Consider the following 17,618-nt stretch of genomic DNA (forward strand, 5'->3'; position numbering starts at 1 on the left):
GCTAGTCATCACCACCAACCGCCAACTCTTTGGGGCTACTCTTTTATCAACGAATAGTGGGATTGACCGTCACATTATAACGCCCCCACGGCTGAAATGGCTAGCATGTTTGGTGGGACGGTGATTCGAACCCGCGACTCTCAGATTGCGAGACGAGCGCCCAAACCACCTGGCCATGCCGGGCCAATAAAATATTAACTTATACTTGTCCTTCGATAAAATTAATGTATGTTACACTGCAATTAATATCTTAAAAAAAAGCGTGATAAAAGAGTTAGCACAAAGGATCACATATAAAGTGTAATAAACTTAAAATAAGACCAGGTTGGGTCTTATTTAAAGTTTAAAGAAAGCGTGTACACCGTAATCAAATATTCTTATTTTTCGAAAAACTTATTTTGAAATTCATATTTAGATATATTATTGGATGAAACAGATAACTTACTGCTTTTCACTGTATCTAAATCTGTTATATTTGTCAGCTGATAAAGAGTTTTCCTACTTATAAGTACTATTACCTATAACATATTGATCTGTAGAAGGAAAATAGAAATGGACTGAAAGTACTATATGTTAATGTTTAAAAATGTGACATGAATATTCAAAATGTTATTCTAAACAAGCATGAGATATATCACTGGAAATATCACTGAGATATATCACTGGGAAGTGTATTGAAAACCTTAACTCCAAAGAGCAGTCATTGATAGAGCCAAAAGTAATCCATAATCTAGATTACTGAATAAATAAATTATTACTCTAAAGGAAGAAGCTGGTAGTTTACAAATATATGCAAGTTTAGATACAATTTATTATGGATTCATACATATCAAAGTTACTCAGAATCTATTACTCTTTCTAGTATATTATACATGTGTATCTTGGACATCTTTTATACATATTATACATGTGTATCTTGAACATATTTTATACAGATTATACATGTGTATCTTGGACATCTTTTATACATATTATACATGTGTATCTTGGACATCTTTTATACATATTATACATGTGTATCTTGGACATCTTTTATACATATTATACATGTGTATGTATAAAAGATGTCCAAGATATTATACATGTGTATCCTTGGACATCTTTTACACATATTATACATGTGTATCTTGGACATATTTTATACATATTATACATATGTATCTTGGACGTCTTTTATACATATTATACATATGTATCTTGGAAATATTTTATACATATTATACATATGTATCTTGGAAATATTTTATACATTTTATACATATGTATCTTGGACGTCTTTTATACGTATTATACATGTGTATCTTGGACATCTTTTATACATATTATACATGCGTATCTTGGACATATTTTATACATATTATACATGTGTATCTTGGACATCTTTAATATATTTTGGTAAAATAATATACCCCAAAATAAAAATGTAACGGCTATAAATTTGTTGTTTTTTTTATATTATTTCTAAGATCTCTTATCTAATCTACTATTTTTACTTAATCATCCAGAAAAAATATTTATATATGTATAGAAAATCCAAGAAATAAACGAAATACCTTCTGATTTTGAGAAGACTGTTACATGAGATTTTAATATACATCACAAAGTATTGTCTAATTTCAAATTGAATAGTTATTAATGGAAAGTTCGACTAGCTGAAACTTAGACATAAAATATTATGTGGTAGGTTTGAGACAAGTTAAAGAACTACAGGCGTATTAATACTGATTGCATTATGTGTACGACTTGGATCGTTAAAAACCCTCTCTCCCCAACATTCATTTATGGCTACGCGCTTTCTCTTTAAATTGTTCTAATTGTCCTCATGCAACGTTCCGAAACATAGTTTGACGGTTTTGACATAATTTTATAACCTAAAAGTTTTCTTATTTATCTATTTTTTAATTTAAAAGGGCATCGCTTTGGACAGTTTTAAGAAAGAGAAATGAATATGTAAATAATTCTTATGTTACAACATAACAAGAGACTAGAACCAATACATTAACAGTTCATGCAAATCGTGAATATCTAAGTGTAAGTTACTAACTAAAAATAAACTTGATTTGATAATAAATGAACAATTCAAAGCTATTAATCATATAAAAATTACCAGATCGTTCAGTTACTTACTTTTTATATTACCCGAGAAAGAAATATTAAGATTTGATGGACCTACATTTTAGAAGATTCACAGATCATCTATTCAACACTGTTAACTAACATGTACTGTGAATTCTCTGCTCACCATATTTTTATTTTTGTTTCTAAAGTAAATGTATTACAATTTTGCACAGTTTTGCTTGAAATTGATATTCAACACGCTGTTGTATGACAACGTTAGAAAGATGCAGCTTCAGCCAAGCCATCTACATTTTAATTCAACTACTATCGTTACAGATCCTCTCTCTCTCGTATACAAGATAGGCCAGGTGGTTCACGTCTCCAAGCAAACATTCAATGGATTTAAATAATATATTCTAAAGAGTTTGTAAACTTTTTAATATTTCATGACCATATCAGTTTCATGAGCCACTTAGGGCTATTGGCTTGATAGTAGCATTACAAAGGTAGTTTCGTTATTAATTTTTTATATGAAACGAATGTAAAGCACACGCATATTGAATTAGGAACACATGTCTGTTACTTCAATTTATATTCATGAATTTACTGTCAGAAATCTCTGTGGAAAATAAATTCAAATTCTAGATTAATATTTTTATGTTACAGCATATGCAGACTTTTCGCGCCAGCAATTCGCTGTCCGAAAATAGTCCATAATGATACGATTTGGAAAATATCTTGTTGTTATGGTAATTGAGCCTTTATATAAAAAAAATCGTACATTATGGACATGGATTATATTTGGGCTTCATCGTTTCTATATTAGTTGGGTAAACATGCTTAAAACACTCAATAATTGACATGGATATAGTTTGGGTCAACGGGCTAAAACACAAGACGAGGATTATGTTTTGATTTCCTCTTTTTATTATAGATGAGTCAAGGGGCTAAAAACACCAAATAATGGACGTGGATTATGTTTGGATTTCCTTTTGTTATGGTAGCTGAGTCAACTTGTTCAAAAAACTCCATAAAGGCATGAATTACATTCTAACAAAGTTTTCGATAATCAGTTTTCGAATTATTGATTTATATTTCCCAATTAAGTCGTAATTTGTTTTCAGAAGTAGTAAAACAAAAATTGCATTAAAACCAAGTAATAAATAATAAAACAAACATTGCATTTATTACTTAGTTTTAATGCAATGTTTGTTTTACTATTTATTACTTGGTTTTAATGCATTGTTTGTTTTACTATTTATTACTTGGTTTTAATGCAATGTTTGTTTTACTATTTATTACTTGGTTTTAATGTAATGTTTGTTTTACTATTTATTACTTGGTTTTAATTTAAAACCAAGTAATAAATAGTAAAACAAACAATGCATTAAAACCAAGTAATAAATAGTAAAACAAACAATGCATTAAAACCAAGTAATAAATAGTAAAACAAACAATGCATTAAAACCAAGTAATAAATAGTAAAACAAACAATGCATTAAAACCAAGTAATAAATAGTAAAACAAACAATGCATTAAAACCAAGTAATAAATAGTAAAACAAACAATGCATTAAAACCAAGTAATAAATAGTAAAATAAACAATGCATTAAAACCAAGTAATAAATAGTAAAACAAACATTGCATTAAAATGATCTTTTGATAATGAAATAGAACTGATACTATGATTACTATGTATTGCTACATTGAAATATTTCCCATGGTTCTCTTCTATAGTATTGTTAAGGCATCTATAATGTAGTATGGATAGGAAGAAAATAAAATGTTCTCCTAATTTGTTAGATCGAACGTTGCTATTAAAGGAAGGGTAATTAATTCAGTCATACTGGTAAGGAGCTGTTTTTTACGATTTATGTATTAATCTCCACGTTCATCTGTTCTGTGCCTGGTCCTCAAGATCTCACTGTATTCCAGTTCGCCTTTCCATCTCTCTTACGTAGTTCTTCCATCTTCATCTTGGCCTTCCTCTTGTTCTCTTCCCATGCAATTTTCGTTTTACTATCCTTCTTGCAACTCTTGTTACTCCACCCACCATACATGCCTCGCCCACATCAATCCTTTTCCAGTTCACCCAATTTCCTTTGTCCAGTTATTATTCGTGGACCCTCCTTTATCATTCTTTGCTGCAACTTATTTCTAAACTCCGACTTAGACATTCACCATCGAAACTATATTCCTAAGGACACTGAAAATGCATTGTAAAAGTTAACTTATTTAAACTTAAGACTTTTTATAAAATGATGTGTGTAGACAGTTCTGAATTTACAATACTTGTATTAGTTTTGTGATTTATTTCAATAGAATTTCTTCGTTGCGTAGATAGGTTTATCTGTTAATGTAAATAAAACATTGCAGAAGAAACGCTCACAGACAGTATGCTTAGCGTTATTAAGATTATAGTGTGCCCGAACTGTAAATATCAATGTTGTGTGAATCGCGCTTCGCACTTTGAAGCGATGGATGCTGGTGACTAGATGCCCTCCTTCTAGCTTGTCATTTCTAAATTAGGGACAGCTAATGTTGAATAGATGTCCTCCTTCAAGCCTGTCAGTTCTTAATTAGGGACAGCTAATGTTGACTAGATGTCCTCCTTTTAGCCTATCAATTCAAAGTTAGAGACAACTAATGATGACTAGATGTCCTTCTTTTAGCCTGCCAGTTCTAAAGTAGCGACAACTAATGTTGACTAGACGTCCTCCTTTTAGCCTGTGAGTTCTAAATTAGGTACAACTAATGTTGACTAGATGTCTTCCTTCTAGCCTGTAAGTTCAAAATTAGGGATAGCTACATGCAGATAGCCATTATGTATATCTTTACGTGAAAATTCTGAGTAAACAAACAATCATTACTAAATGAACACAAATGGCACTCAGAGTAAAGTCGTGCAGACAGAATCCAATCTCGACATAATACCGTTATGATTAAAATGTTATATGTGGTAAAATACTACAACTCGTCTTGTCGATTTTAAATCACTTTATTATTTATATTATATACCAGTATTGATTCTTTTATACTATAATCTTTATTTTCTCCCAGGAGATTTTCTTTGAAAGACTTTAACTATCAATTGATATTTGTAGTCTTAAAAGTTACCAAACCTCAAAGCAATGCTATTCACACACAAGTAAGAAAAGCAATATCGCCTTGTAAATTTTTTTTTGCTCAAAATAACAAACCACAAATAACTTGGAATATTACTGCAATTTATCATGGTTCTACTCCACTAAAAATTCTGTATATTCTGAAATACTGCCGTCGGTGTAACTATAAATATAAGAACTATTACCTTTGGTAAACGGTGTTACACAATTGTATAGAGTAATTTACCAAGTCGAACATCAAGGTTTTCCAGAGTTTCTGCCACAAAAAACATCTTTCCTTAGATTATCTTGAGACTCAATTTTGTTAATACACTAGAGTTTACTTCTCAATAGCTCATTCAGTATATCAGAGTTCTTTTGGAAATAAATAAAATGCATTAATCCAGTTATATAACCCTCTAAAGCAGAGATACGGCTTTCGAAAGTATAGTGATATTATATTCACCATGTAGAAGCGTATGAATTTAACTGACATACATTGTGAGATCTATTTTTTATGTTTAACCAATATTGCTATTGATTATAAATATAAGCTAAGTATATTTCTCGGTGTTAGCTTTCCTGCATTACCTAAAATTATCTCTCTTTTTTTTTCTTTTTTTTTTAGTTTGATCTGCATAAAATATGATTTTGGACCAAATTTTTACTTTATAACTACAAAACTAAAATTATAAGATTTTTCAAAGTATACTACTAACTCTTGTTGGGTAAATATGTTTCAACAATCGTTGCCATTGTCAGCGGACTTAAGCAGAATTGATAATTAGTTACTACTTTTCTGCCCCCCCCCCCAGTGGTACAGCGGCATGTCTGTGGACTTACAACGCTAGAACCCGGGTTTCGATACTCGCGGTGGGCATAGCATAGATAGCCTATTGTGTAGCTTTGACCTTTTCGAACCTTACAATCACTTGTTTTGTATTGTTGCTTGTTTTAATCACTTCTCGAAGGTTCTGGAAACTTTTTTGGAAACACGATATCTGAAGAAAAAAGTTTACCAAATATTTAAGGTTAGTAGTGTTTTTTTTTTGACAATCTGGAACAAGAATGTAACACAGGTTGTAGATGAAAATTAAATGTGTCTATAATTAGTAACAAAGATAAATTATCATTTCTTTATCGTTGGTCAAGCAGCTAAAGCGTTCACTTTTCTGAATATGAGGAGTCATGGTTCGCGAATCGTTGCGCAAAAATACGCTTCGTACCATGGGGCCGAGGGTAAAATATAAGAATAATGGTCAAATACCTCTATCAAAACAGACAGGAGTAGCTAAATAGTTGGCGTAGGGTGCTGTTGAGTAGCTGCCTTACATCTCTATCACTATTATGCACAGGTATGTTTTATGTACTTCTGCGTTGCCTCCAGTGGCTCAGCGATATGTCTGCGGACTTATAACACTAGAAATGAGCAGAAAGCCCACTGTGTAGCTTTGTGCTTAACTTCAATGAAATAAAACTTTTGTCTCAAAGAAAAAAAAACGTTATTAAAGTTAAGCTTTTGAGTAAAATCTGTTGTTTTTTTTCTTAATCTTCTACTTAAAAATATGTTTTTCTAAACTAAAGGTTAATTCTCTTTTGTTCTAGACTTTTCCCAATTTTTTTAGGCTAACGTTGAACAAATATTGTTTAATTAAAGCAGAAATAACTTTAAACTTACTATGCTTTGTTGCAAATTAAATTAAACTATCAAAATGACCTGAGCCCATAATTGATATTAAGAAATCCTCAATATATTAGTTTCCTGAATAGTTTTCAGTGTTACTGACATCAGATGACCTATAAAATAAAGGCACGTCTCGTTCTACTAATATACTGGATGTCTTGTTTCACGAGAATGAAAATAATTATAAAGAGATGAATGTGACACTTTGAGCTTTAAAAAACAGGGATTTATGTTTGTAATGCCTGAACAAAGAACTTGCTGGTTAAAAATAGATATATTTTTTTTAAAAAGGAAGACAATTATTATTCCAAAGATCGATTGTTACCTTATTTAATACTAGTTGTAAGGTAATGTTGTCATGTTAGAGTTGTTCTATTGAAGCAAACATCATGGTTTGAATTTCGAAATTACTCACTCAAGGACTATTCTAGAATATTCCCTGAAAAACAAGATTGTTTGTTTCTTATGAATTTTGCGCAAAGCTACACGAGGGCTATCTGCGCTAGCCGTTTCTAATTTAACAGTGTAAGACTAGAGGTAAGGCAGCTAGTCATCACACCCACCGCCAACTCTTGGGCTACTCTCTTACCAATGAATAGTGGGATTGACTGTAACTTTATAACGCCCCCACGGCTGAAAGGGCGAGCATGTTTGGTGGGATTCGAACCCGCGACCCGCAGATTGCGAGTCGACCACTCTAACCACCTGGCTATGCCGGGCCTAAAAAGGAAAGAGTATAAAGTTAAAACAAACTTATTCCGTTAAGTATAGAAACACTTCCTGGCCTAGAAGTTTGTTTTCAGTCTAACCTGTTTAATGTTACTTTAACAAAACCTTACTTATTTATCAGTGTAATGTTTAATTAGTTATTCCGTTAAGTATAGAAACACTTCCTGGCCTAGAAGTTTGTTTTCCGTCTAACCTATTTATGTTACTTTAACAAAATCTTACTTATTTATCAGTGTCATGTTTAATTAGTGTTTAGTCTATTATCAAATATTGTTACATCCCTTATATAATCTATTTTAGTGCACGTAAATCCTTTTAAAATGCCCTTATTACTTTTTCCAAGGTCCACTGAGACAGCCTTAAGTCTACGGGCTTGCAATCGGCAAATCTAGGGTTTGATTCCCCGCGATGGACAACTTAGATAGACCAATGTGGCTTTGTCATAAAACAAACTTTTCCAAGTTTAGTTATTTTTGATTAATTCTTTTATAATTTAACAATATTTCTTTTTTTTATATACAGATTTTGGTACGTTATATCATAACGATTTTGAATATGTAAACCATAACATCACCTGATAAACATAACGAATATAAAATCGCGTTGGAAAGGTTTCTATGGGAACCACATCTTGGCATTGTTCGTAATTGTAAAAATTGATCACCTTTGGGAGAAATACATATTAGCCCTTTCTGATGCAAAATTTCCACTAATGGGTTAGCGATAATTATATAAACCAGCAACACTAACATTTGGAGTTCGATTCTCCGTGGTGAATACAGCGCAGATAGCCTGTTATGCAACTTAACGCTAAAACAAACAAACTTACACAAAAACTCGACGAAAGATATTCGTACACCCAAGTCATAATAATGACTGGGTCTTAGAATTTACAAGACGGGGACATCTCTTATAATAAATGGCATTGGAGAAGAAAGAAAATTGTTTATCTTGGAGTAGCAGGATGATCCATAATGAAAACCTGCAACAAGTCGGGCCTCAACCGTTGTAAATAAAGTGCGACACCTTGTATAATATGTGTCCTCACGAACACAAAAGTGAGTGACAGGGTCATCCTCAAGTTCAGGCCACAGTATATAATTAAGAAGAATCTCTGTCAATGGTTAGAATTCAATAAGATAAGGCTGAGTGTCATATCTCCCTTTTAACTGTCGCATACCTGGATAAGCTCGAGAATGGAACGGATATTCATGCTATACCATATGAAGATATACCGATTAATTCACCAGAAGCAATGTTTGACGATTTCTGCTCTGTGGGATCGGTCTGTTGAAACCGTCGTCCTCATACGCTAGATGGATTACGGAAAGCAAGCAGATACTAGTAATGTGCTGTTGACATGACAGTATTAAGAAGGAGCCTTTATTAAATGAAACCTAGGCTGCAAGGCTAATGTCAAGACGTAGGGTAGTCAGAAGGAGCATGACCAGACGTCGTCCTATGGACTGTAACAACGTGATGATGCTCCAATACTAGATGTACTTCCGCAGGGTCCCCAAAAGTGTTCTGTTTCAAAAGTAACTAAAACCAAAATTAAGTGTAACAAATATTTTTATTTCTTGCTTTTGAAGTTCACGTGTCCTGCTGTGCCAACGTCACGACAGTACAAATTTCAACGTTAAGCGTTCCTTATGTGTCGTCATTTTAGTGTCTACTGACTGACTGACTGACAGACAACACACTACTGTAATTGGTGAGAGTGGTTGAAACAGGTGACCCTTCAAGGCAACCTTCAGGCCCTATCGGGAAAATAATGCACTCAACTCTCTGTATTTTACAGAATAATAACTGAAAAAAAATGATTCAAAGTCTGATTGTATTAAACTAGAAAACACTATGAAACACAACCCGTGGTTTATGAAGTGCGATATATAATCTTTAAAGTGTTGAAAATGAGAGGTCATAAATTATTTTAGTTTACATTTATTGTCTAGGTCATTTTATAATTGAGCTTGCATACTTATTTTTATACTTAAAGCAATAAGATAACTAAAAATGTTTTTTATGTATTTCAAAGATTTTATAATATACTGTTTTAAATTTTTAATTACTGTTTTCATAAGCTCAGAATCAACTGGAAAGTTTTATTTTGTTTTTATGCACAAACCTATATAAAGGGCTATACTATGCTCACCCACCGTAGGTATCGAAACCCAATTTTTAGCGCTATTAGTCCTCAGACTTAAGGCTGAGCCAGTGGATGACGTGATTTATTACTGCCGTTCTTTATTATCATGTGATGTTAAAAAAGCATTTACTTAAACATATATATATATATTATCGATATTAGCAACAGGCTTCGGAAGTTAATTATCTACATTATGTTTGTAATGTAATGCCATGAAAAGTTAATACACTAAATTAAGATAATATTTCCATTTAACTGTTTACATTTATTTAAAGATGTGGTAAATTGTGTTTATGCATAAATACATAATGTGTATATTATGTGTATATGAATAAACAATCAGGAAGTTATAAGATGATAGATGTGGAACCTTATTGTCCACGATAATGGTTTTGTTTTGATAACAGCAAAATAGATAACCCCCTAAAATTGTTTATATATTCAGCTGATCACAAGAAATATTTGTTTAATCTCTGTTGTTAAAGAGTTGCAAAAGTATTTAAACGGAAATATCTGTTTTTCTCTGTTCTCTTACATTCAATATTTTTTTCTGCTGATCGATAATTTTCATAAATGCAATCCAACCTTTTGACTCTATAGCCAGAACATTTATCCAATAAAAAAATTACAGTAATTCACGGAATTATATTAAATAGATTTTATTACACCTGCTAGATAAAGATCACCACAATACTTAAAATAAATTACTACAAGAACGTATAAAAATAAAAATAAATGCGTTAGACTTGTGCCTTAATATACCACAGAATCCTGTAAAACTAAAGATATTATTAATACAATGCATTTGAGTGCTGTTATTGAGTACCTTAATTATACATTTACAATGTTAGACCTGCAATGTTTTATTTTAATACGGTTGAATTGCAGCACACGTTTGAGTTGGTATGTAACCATCATTAAATTGATTAATACAACGAATAAAATGAGATTATAATTGCCCATGAAACACTCATTTGGAAAAAAGGTAGAAAACTATTATTTTTTTCTTCATATACTTGTAATTTTCATGGACTTATGATTAAATAAATTTAAGACAGCTCCACTTATTTATAGCTTACCATATTTTAGTGTCTCGGGAAATATATTATTATAAATTGGGATCTTTATGTATGGAGTTGAGATACACATTTTATCACATAAACCAGGATTTGACACATAAATCTTTCCCCAGCAATTTCCTGTTTTATTTTTAGATGAAAAATTCCAACTAGCAAAAACATTATTTCTTTTCGTTAACTTTTTTAATAAAATACATGGGAACTACAAGAAAAGTTAGTCTTCAGGGTTAATCATCAACTGGGTGTCCAAATCAACTATAAATCTTGATCAAACACCTTTTGGCCCTCTCTGAGGTGTCAAAAATGGAATCGTTACGCCTTTCAACAGATAATGAGCATTTGTTTTTGGTGTTGGAGACATTCGTTCTGTTTATATATATAATTTATAATGGTTTACTGTTACTGTTCAACAAAAAGTTGTTTTTCATTACGATATTATCATGAAGCATCACTCTATTCAATTTTACGTATAATATGAATAACTTCAGCATTAGGCGCAACCTGTGTAGTTACAGATGTCATTGATTTCAGCGGATTAATGCTGTTGTATCTTGCCTACAAGTGTGTATTAAACAAAATTAATATTGCTGGAGCTTATGAAACTATTATACCCTCAATCTTTCACTAACAAAAACCAAAAGAAGCGGACAATGATAAATTTTGTTCATAAGTGATTCCGAACATATTTTATTAAATAGCTTAACATTCTTAGGTCCATTCACAGTCATTTTGTTCATAATAATTAGTAGAAGACAGCTTAGTTTTAAGTTTTGAAGATAGATGGCGAGATGCTATGAAAAAAAAATACAAGTGAACTCAATTTATCAAAATTAATGATTTTTTTTTCGTCTTTCAAGACGGAACAGACAAAAGGTTGTTTATGAAGACGTGAGAAGAAGAAAACTAATTAAAACAAGACATAATGTCTGCTAGTCTGTTCTCCATTTCTGTATACACGTTCATTATTGCCCACAACATTTCTGACCATCGGAAAACATATATAGTTTAAAGCTGAGTAAGTGAGAAGAAACAAAAAATAACATCTCTACATTGTACAGTGCTTAAGTAATTTCTCTTTTATACCGAACTTTAACACTAATGAAGGAAAGTTATATACAGAATTTTTTTTCCTAATTATTCAACAAAGAAATAACTTTTTGAAGGATACAAATCGTTATTTTCTCTTTCTATAAAATAGCTTCCATCCTGTATACTGCTGTATTGGGTGGTAAAGTAGCTCTTCCATGTGACATCTCCTCCCCCTCCGCTGATGACTCCGCAGCTCTGATCCTCTGGTATAAAGATGACTCTGCTCAGCCTATTTATACCTTGGACTCCCGCCGGGGCAACGTGGACCAAGCCCGTCAGTCCTCCGGTCCTCAGCTGGAGAACCGAGCTTATTTTAACATGATCAACAAGCCAGCTTTCTTACAGCTGGATCCAGTGAAGGAAGGTGACGCTGGAGAATACAGGTGTCGAGTAGACTTCCATAAGGCCAGGACTGTTAACACCGTCATTACTTTGAAAATCATAGGTATTTTGTATCATGTTTTTCATAATTAAATGTAACTATATTTATGACGGTAACACTGACGAATGGAGATGATAAAATAAGTATAAATTATGTAATTTCCAGTAATTATCATGTTGTGTTGCTCAAACTATTCGTATATATATATATATTTGTTTTCACTTCGTAAAGACCCATTTCACGACAGTACAAATTTTCCACGTACACTAAATTTTTTCGGTATTTTTTTTCAACTGCTAATATTTTCTCCTTTACCATGCCAACAGATATTGCTAATTGAGGACATCCAGGTTATGATTTTATGCATTTATAACATATTTCAGTGTTACCATCAGAAACCATGATTCTATAGAGGTCGGATAATCTACTAGGGTTTTGAAAAGATACGTCCCAATAAACTAAAAACAACAAATAATAAGGAGTAAGATTTTTTTGTAATTCAGGTTCCTTTATTGAAGGGGCATAAACTTGAAATATATTTGTTCACAAATCCAGAATTCTGAGGAGAATCATTAGCAAAAACAAAATATGTAATAGCTTGAATGTAGAAACTGATGCCACGGTTAACAGTAAGACGAATGGAGGCGTTAATGTGACTGGCTGTAAAGGAAATTTGGTCTCAATTTAGGTCACATGTACAAAGTTATTTAACAAAAACAGCTACATTTTGCCTCAAGTTTTTGCGCACACTCACTCCAAAAGTCAACTAAATTATCGGTCTGAAAATTTTACTACAGTTTCATCTAAATACATAAGTGAATTTTTTTACTTTCTTGTCATTCGGATGAAAGAGGAAGAACTACCACCATACGGGCGATGACAAGAAACCGGCAATCTAGATTCCATGGCGTTGCTATAAAGGAATTTATTAACACTGTTTTAGAGAGGAAGAACTACCACCATCCGGGTGCTAATAAGAAAGTGTTAATCTGGATTCCATGGCGTTACTATAAAGGAAGTTATTAACACTGTTTTAGAGAGGAAGAACTACCACCATGCGGGTGATGACAAGAAACTGTCAATCAAGATTGTATGGTATTACTATAAAAGAAGTTATTAACACTGTTTTAGAGAGGAAGAACTACCACCATCCGGGTGCTAATAAGAAAGTGTTAATCTGGATTCCATGGCGTTACTATAAAGGAAGTTATTAACACTGTTTTATAGAGGAAGAACTACCACCATGCAGGTGATGACAAGAAACTGTCAATCAAGATTCCATGGCGTTACTATAAAGGAAGTTATTAACACTGTTTTAGAGAGGAAGAACTTCCACCATGCGAGTGTTGATAAGAAAGTGTTGATCTGAATTCCATGGCGATACTATAAAGGAAGTTATTAACACTGTTTTGCAGAGAAAAACTACCACCATCCAGGTGATGACAAGAAACTGTCAATCAAGATTCCATGGCGTTACTATAAAGGAAGTTATTAACACTGTTTTAGAGAGGAAGAACTGCCACCATGAAGGTGATGATAAGAAAGTGTTAATCTGGATTTCATGGCGTTACTTTAAATGACGTTATTAACGCTGTTTTAGAGAGAAATAACTACCAACATATATTTTACAGAATCTGGTTGGTTCTATAAAGTATAGGTCTGTTCCGAATAATAGGATTGCGAGCCTAAAGCTAATGTTGGTTACTATTTAGTGTCACTTTCTTACTTGCTGTGGTTTGTTGTTGTGTATTGACAAAAAAAAATAAAAATAAAATCTAATCAAAAACACCTTAGGTATGAATAAGGGTGCAGCCAAAAAAGGATTGAGTGTGCGACTTAAAGGAATGAAATCAAAATTCCCGGCCAAACTGGTAGCTACACTAATAGTATTGATAGGAATTTTACAGCAAATATTTATTCATTAGTTAGCTAGGTCACGTAAGAATCGAAGAAGAAAAACACAGGCTGTGAATTTAAACAGAATATTGGCAACCTTCCTAATCCAAACCGGGAAAGTGTGTGAACATCTTTAAAAGCTTCATCTATTAAGCTCTCATGTTAACTGTGTTGAATTCAAACAGAATATTGGCAACCTTCCTAATCCAAACCGGGAAAGTGTGTGAACATCTTTAAAAGCTTCATCTATTAAGCTCTCATGTTAACTGTGTTGAATTCAAACAGAATATTGGCAACCTTCCTAACCCAAACCGGGAAAGTGTGTGAACATCTTTGAAAGCTTCATCTATTAAGCTCTCATGTTAACTGTGTGAAATATTCGTTTAATGGTTATTAAGCTCAATTCATACAATGGATTCACTACAAAAGATTAGTTTCGTGTTAATCTTATATCTTATTACCCTCGCCCCCCGAGGAGAGGGGGGCGAGAATATTGCTGTTGGTACCGTTTGTGTGTCTGTCTGTCTGTCTGTGTTTCCGTGAGCGTCTCTCATAGAAAGAAATGGGCCGATGTATACGAAAAGTTTACATGAGATGGGAAGTCAGTATAGGACAGTCCTCCCCAACCTTGATCAGGATCCAAATCTGGATCCGGATCGTTGATCACTTTGAAACATGTTTTTATAATGAGGAGAAAGGACATTTCCGCGGTTTTGGGTTAATAATTCTGTAAAGTGTGATCGGTTTCATGAGCACATTGAAGTTGAGACTTTTACCACACTTAAAAAAAAATCCGGATCGTTGATCATTCTGGATCTGAGAAGGATTTTCTGAGCTTTTGAAGGTGAAATTTTGATGATATCCAATATAAACTTAAACAATCTCGAAAAGGAGCAGCGGGCGAGGGTATGCACGCTCTATGATTGCTCTTGTTCTCTTTTGTATTCTAGTTTACTACGAAACTGGCATAGAGCAGATGTTTAGACTAAATTGAAGGGCGTGTTTGTCTTCAATTCATATAAATAGTAGCCTAACTTATTTGCGATTGATTTATTGTGTAAAAGGTATTGTGAGTAAACCTTTACAATTACCAGTATTTCTTCTGATTAAAAAAAAAAAGTTTAGCCGTCTTTTTTTTTCTAAGTGCTGTTTTATACAATTAATTATAATACGTGATTTGTTTGTCTATAGATAAGACGTTAATGTTTCGTTGTTGTAACAGTTTGCAAGTGTGTAAGCGAAACGCAGTAATGTTTCGTTGCTGCCGCATCAGTTCAGTAACAGTTTACAAGTGTGTAAGCGAAACGCAGTAATGTTTCGTTGCTGCCGCATCAGTTCAGTAACAGTTTGCAAGTGTGTAAGCGAAACGCAGTAATGTTTCGTTGCTGCCGCATCAGTTCAGTAACAGTTTGCAAGTGTGTAAGCGAAACGCAGGGTTGTTGGAGCAGCATAAAAGTGTGGATATCGAGTCAGCACAGAGAGAGAGAAAATATTAAATTCGTAAAGAAGCAGAGGGCAATTCGTAGGAACCACAAAAATGTATTCACTGATACTATATTTCTCAAAAATAGAATAATAAGGCATATCAAACACTTTCTAGTGTCATTCCTGCTTAGAGCCCCACCTGGGATGAAAAACCAATTCATATTCTTATGAAATCGTTATTGAAAAAAAAAATAGGCTAATAATGTTTTGTTACGAATGCAATCCCAGAATAAAACGTTACTTTATCCCCAAATCGCCTTGTACCCCGGCTATTATCTGGTCACCCTATTGGACAGCGGAAAGTTTACGGACATATAAGGCTAACATCCGGGGTTCGATTCCCCATGGTGGACACAGCAGATTGCCCAATGTGGCCTTGCTTTAAAAAGAAACAATCAATCCATTATCTGTATCGAACATTTTGGATTATTTCAAGTGAGGAAAACGTTTTTCATAAAAGGAAGTACATGTAGGGATGGCTAATATCAATCCTTCAAAAACAATGTAAACAGGATAGTAGGGATGGCATTTGCATCATCTCTACATAATAACACAGGCAACATTTAACATATAGCAATATATATATAACTATTCAATCACAATTGACTTTAATTTATCCTATTTTTGTCTGTAAACATTCTACTACGCTGTGTGCCTGTGCTGTTACGTAGGAATGATGCAAATGTCATCTCTACTATTGATTTGCTTTTGAAAGATTGATATCAGCCATCTCTACATTTACTTACTTTTCTGAACATTTTTTTTTCGTTACTTGTGTAAATTATTAATGGAAAGTGAATAACAGATCGTGACATCTGCCAATTCAATGCTTTTGTTCTAATTCAGCAAATTTTCCTGAATTCTATCCAGAATTTCATGTTTTTAATTGTTGGAAATGTCTGATGCCAAATGCTTATATTTATGTATTTGTTCTCTAGTTTGAAGTAATTTATCTAACTGTTCAAGACCGACTTTTTGTTTTCGAATGAAGCAATATACAGAACGAAAGTATGCAAATAAGACGAGTTCTATATGCGCTGGAAGTAGAAATAATATTGGTAGACTTTAGATAAAAACACGGACTTCTATTAACATTAACTTACGATCAGAGCAAGCTACCTTCTCGGAACGAAACTAATAATTAACCCGATAATGAGTGAAGCTGAATAAGCATATTTTATACGTCCTTAGTTAAGAATATTAGAATGCATTATTTCGTTAACTATGTTTCCTCGCTGTTAACAGTATTTTCCATCGTACGATATATTGTATTCTTCTCTGCTCTGGTAACATTGTTACTAGAACACGATGTCGTGATGTTTGGACGTCTCTAATTGTAGCTCACGTAACATCCACTCGTAGTCTTGTGCGTTCGCATGTATATTTAATTTGTTACTTCTGCTTTGTTTTTTCTTTGCTGCACGGGACTAATGAACTTAGTTTCCTCTTTCATTGCTTCTAGCATTTACAACATTCTTCCTTTTTTCTTCTCACTATCATCACATTTTGTCTTTATCTATTTTTTTCTTTTTGGCTTAAATAATATTAAATGAAGAAAGAGTAGTTTCAGCAATCAGTTTCTATGACAATAACCAACATCCACTGTTTAGAAGTCCTACAAGGAATCATATTGTTCGTTCTTTATGCAGAGATTTTTTTTTCTATTCGGAGAGGCTGGAATAACACAATGTATAAGAAAGAAATATACATGTATATACAGAATAAAGTATTAGGTCGTAAAGAAATTAACGTCGCGTTTTGGAACACTTTCATTAACCCCCCCCCCCCCAAAGAAAAAAAGAAAACGTACATCACGTATAATAGTTAAACAAACCTCCTAAACGTCACGTTAGTGTAAGCTATAAAATGTGTAAAGAATTCCGTATAGTGATGGCACATGACGAGACACACATTCGGCATGTAATGCTGGTTGAATACAAGAAGGGAAACAACACCTCTGTAG

General features: G+C 33.0%; 1 protein-coding gene across 1 annotated transcript in view; it reads left to right on the forward strand.

The window, feature by feature from the left end:
• The window catches only part of LOC106470542 (protein turtle homolog B-like), a gene marked incomplete at its 5' end in the record, with an annotated part of 57,637 nt that overhangs the window by 3,860 nt on the left and 36,159 nt on the right, over positions 1–17,618 (forward strand). Inside the window, 2 exons of the mRNA XM_022399147.1 lie at positions 10,625–10,627; positions 12,002–12,337. Of these exons, the coding sequence (XP_022254855.1) occupies positions 10,625–10,627; positions 12,002–12,337 (339 nt within the window). The remainder of the gene's footprint in view (positions 1–10,624; positions 10,628–12,001; positions 12,338–17,618) is intronic.

This window comes from Limulus polyphemus, unplaced genomic scaffold, assembly GCF_000517525.1.
Source record: "Limulus polyphemus unplaced genomic scaffold, Limulus_polyphemus-2.1.2 Scaffold4075, whole genome shotgun sequence".
Classification (NCBI taxonomy): domain Eukaryota; kingdom Metazoa; phylum Arthropoda; class Merostomata; order Xiphosura; family Limulidae; genus Limulus; species Limulus polyphemus.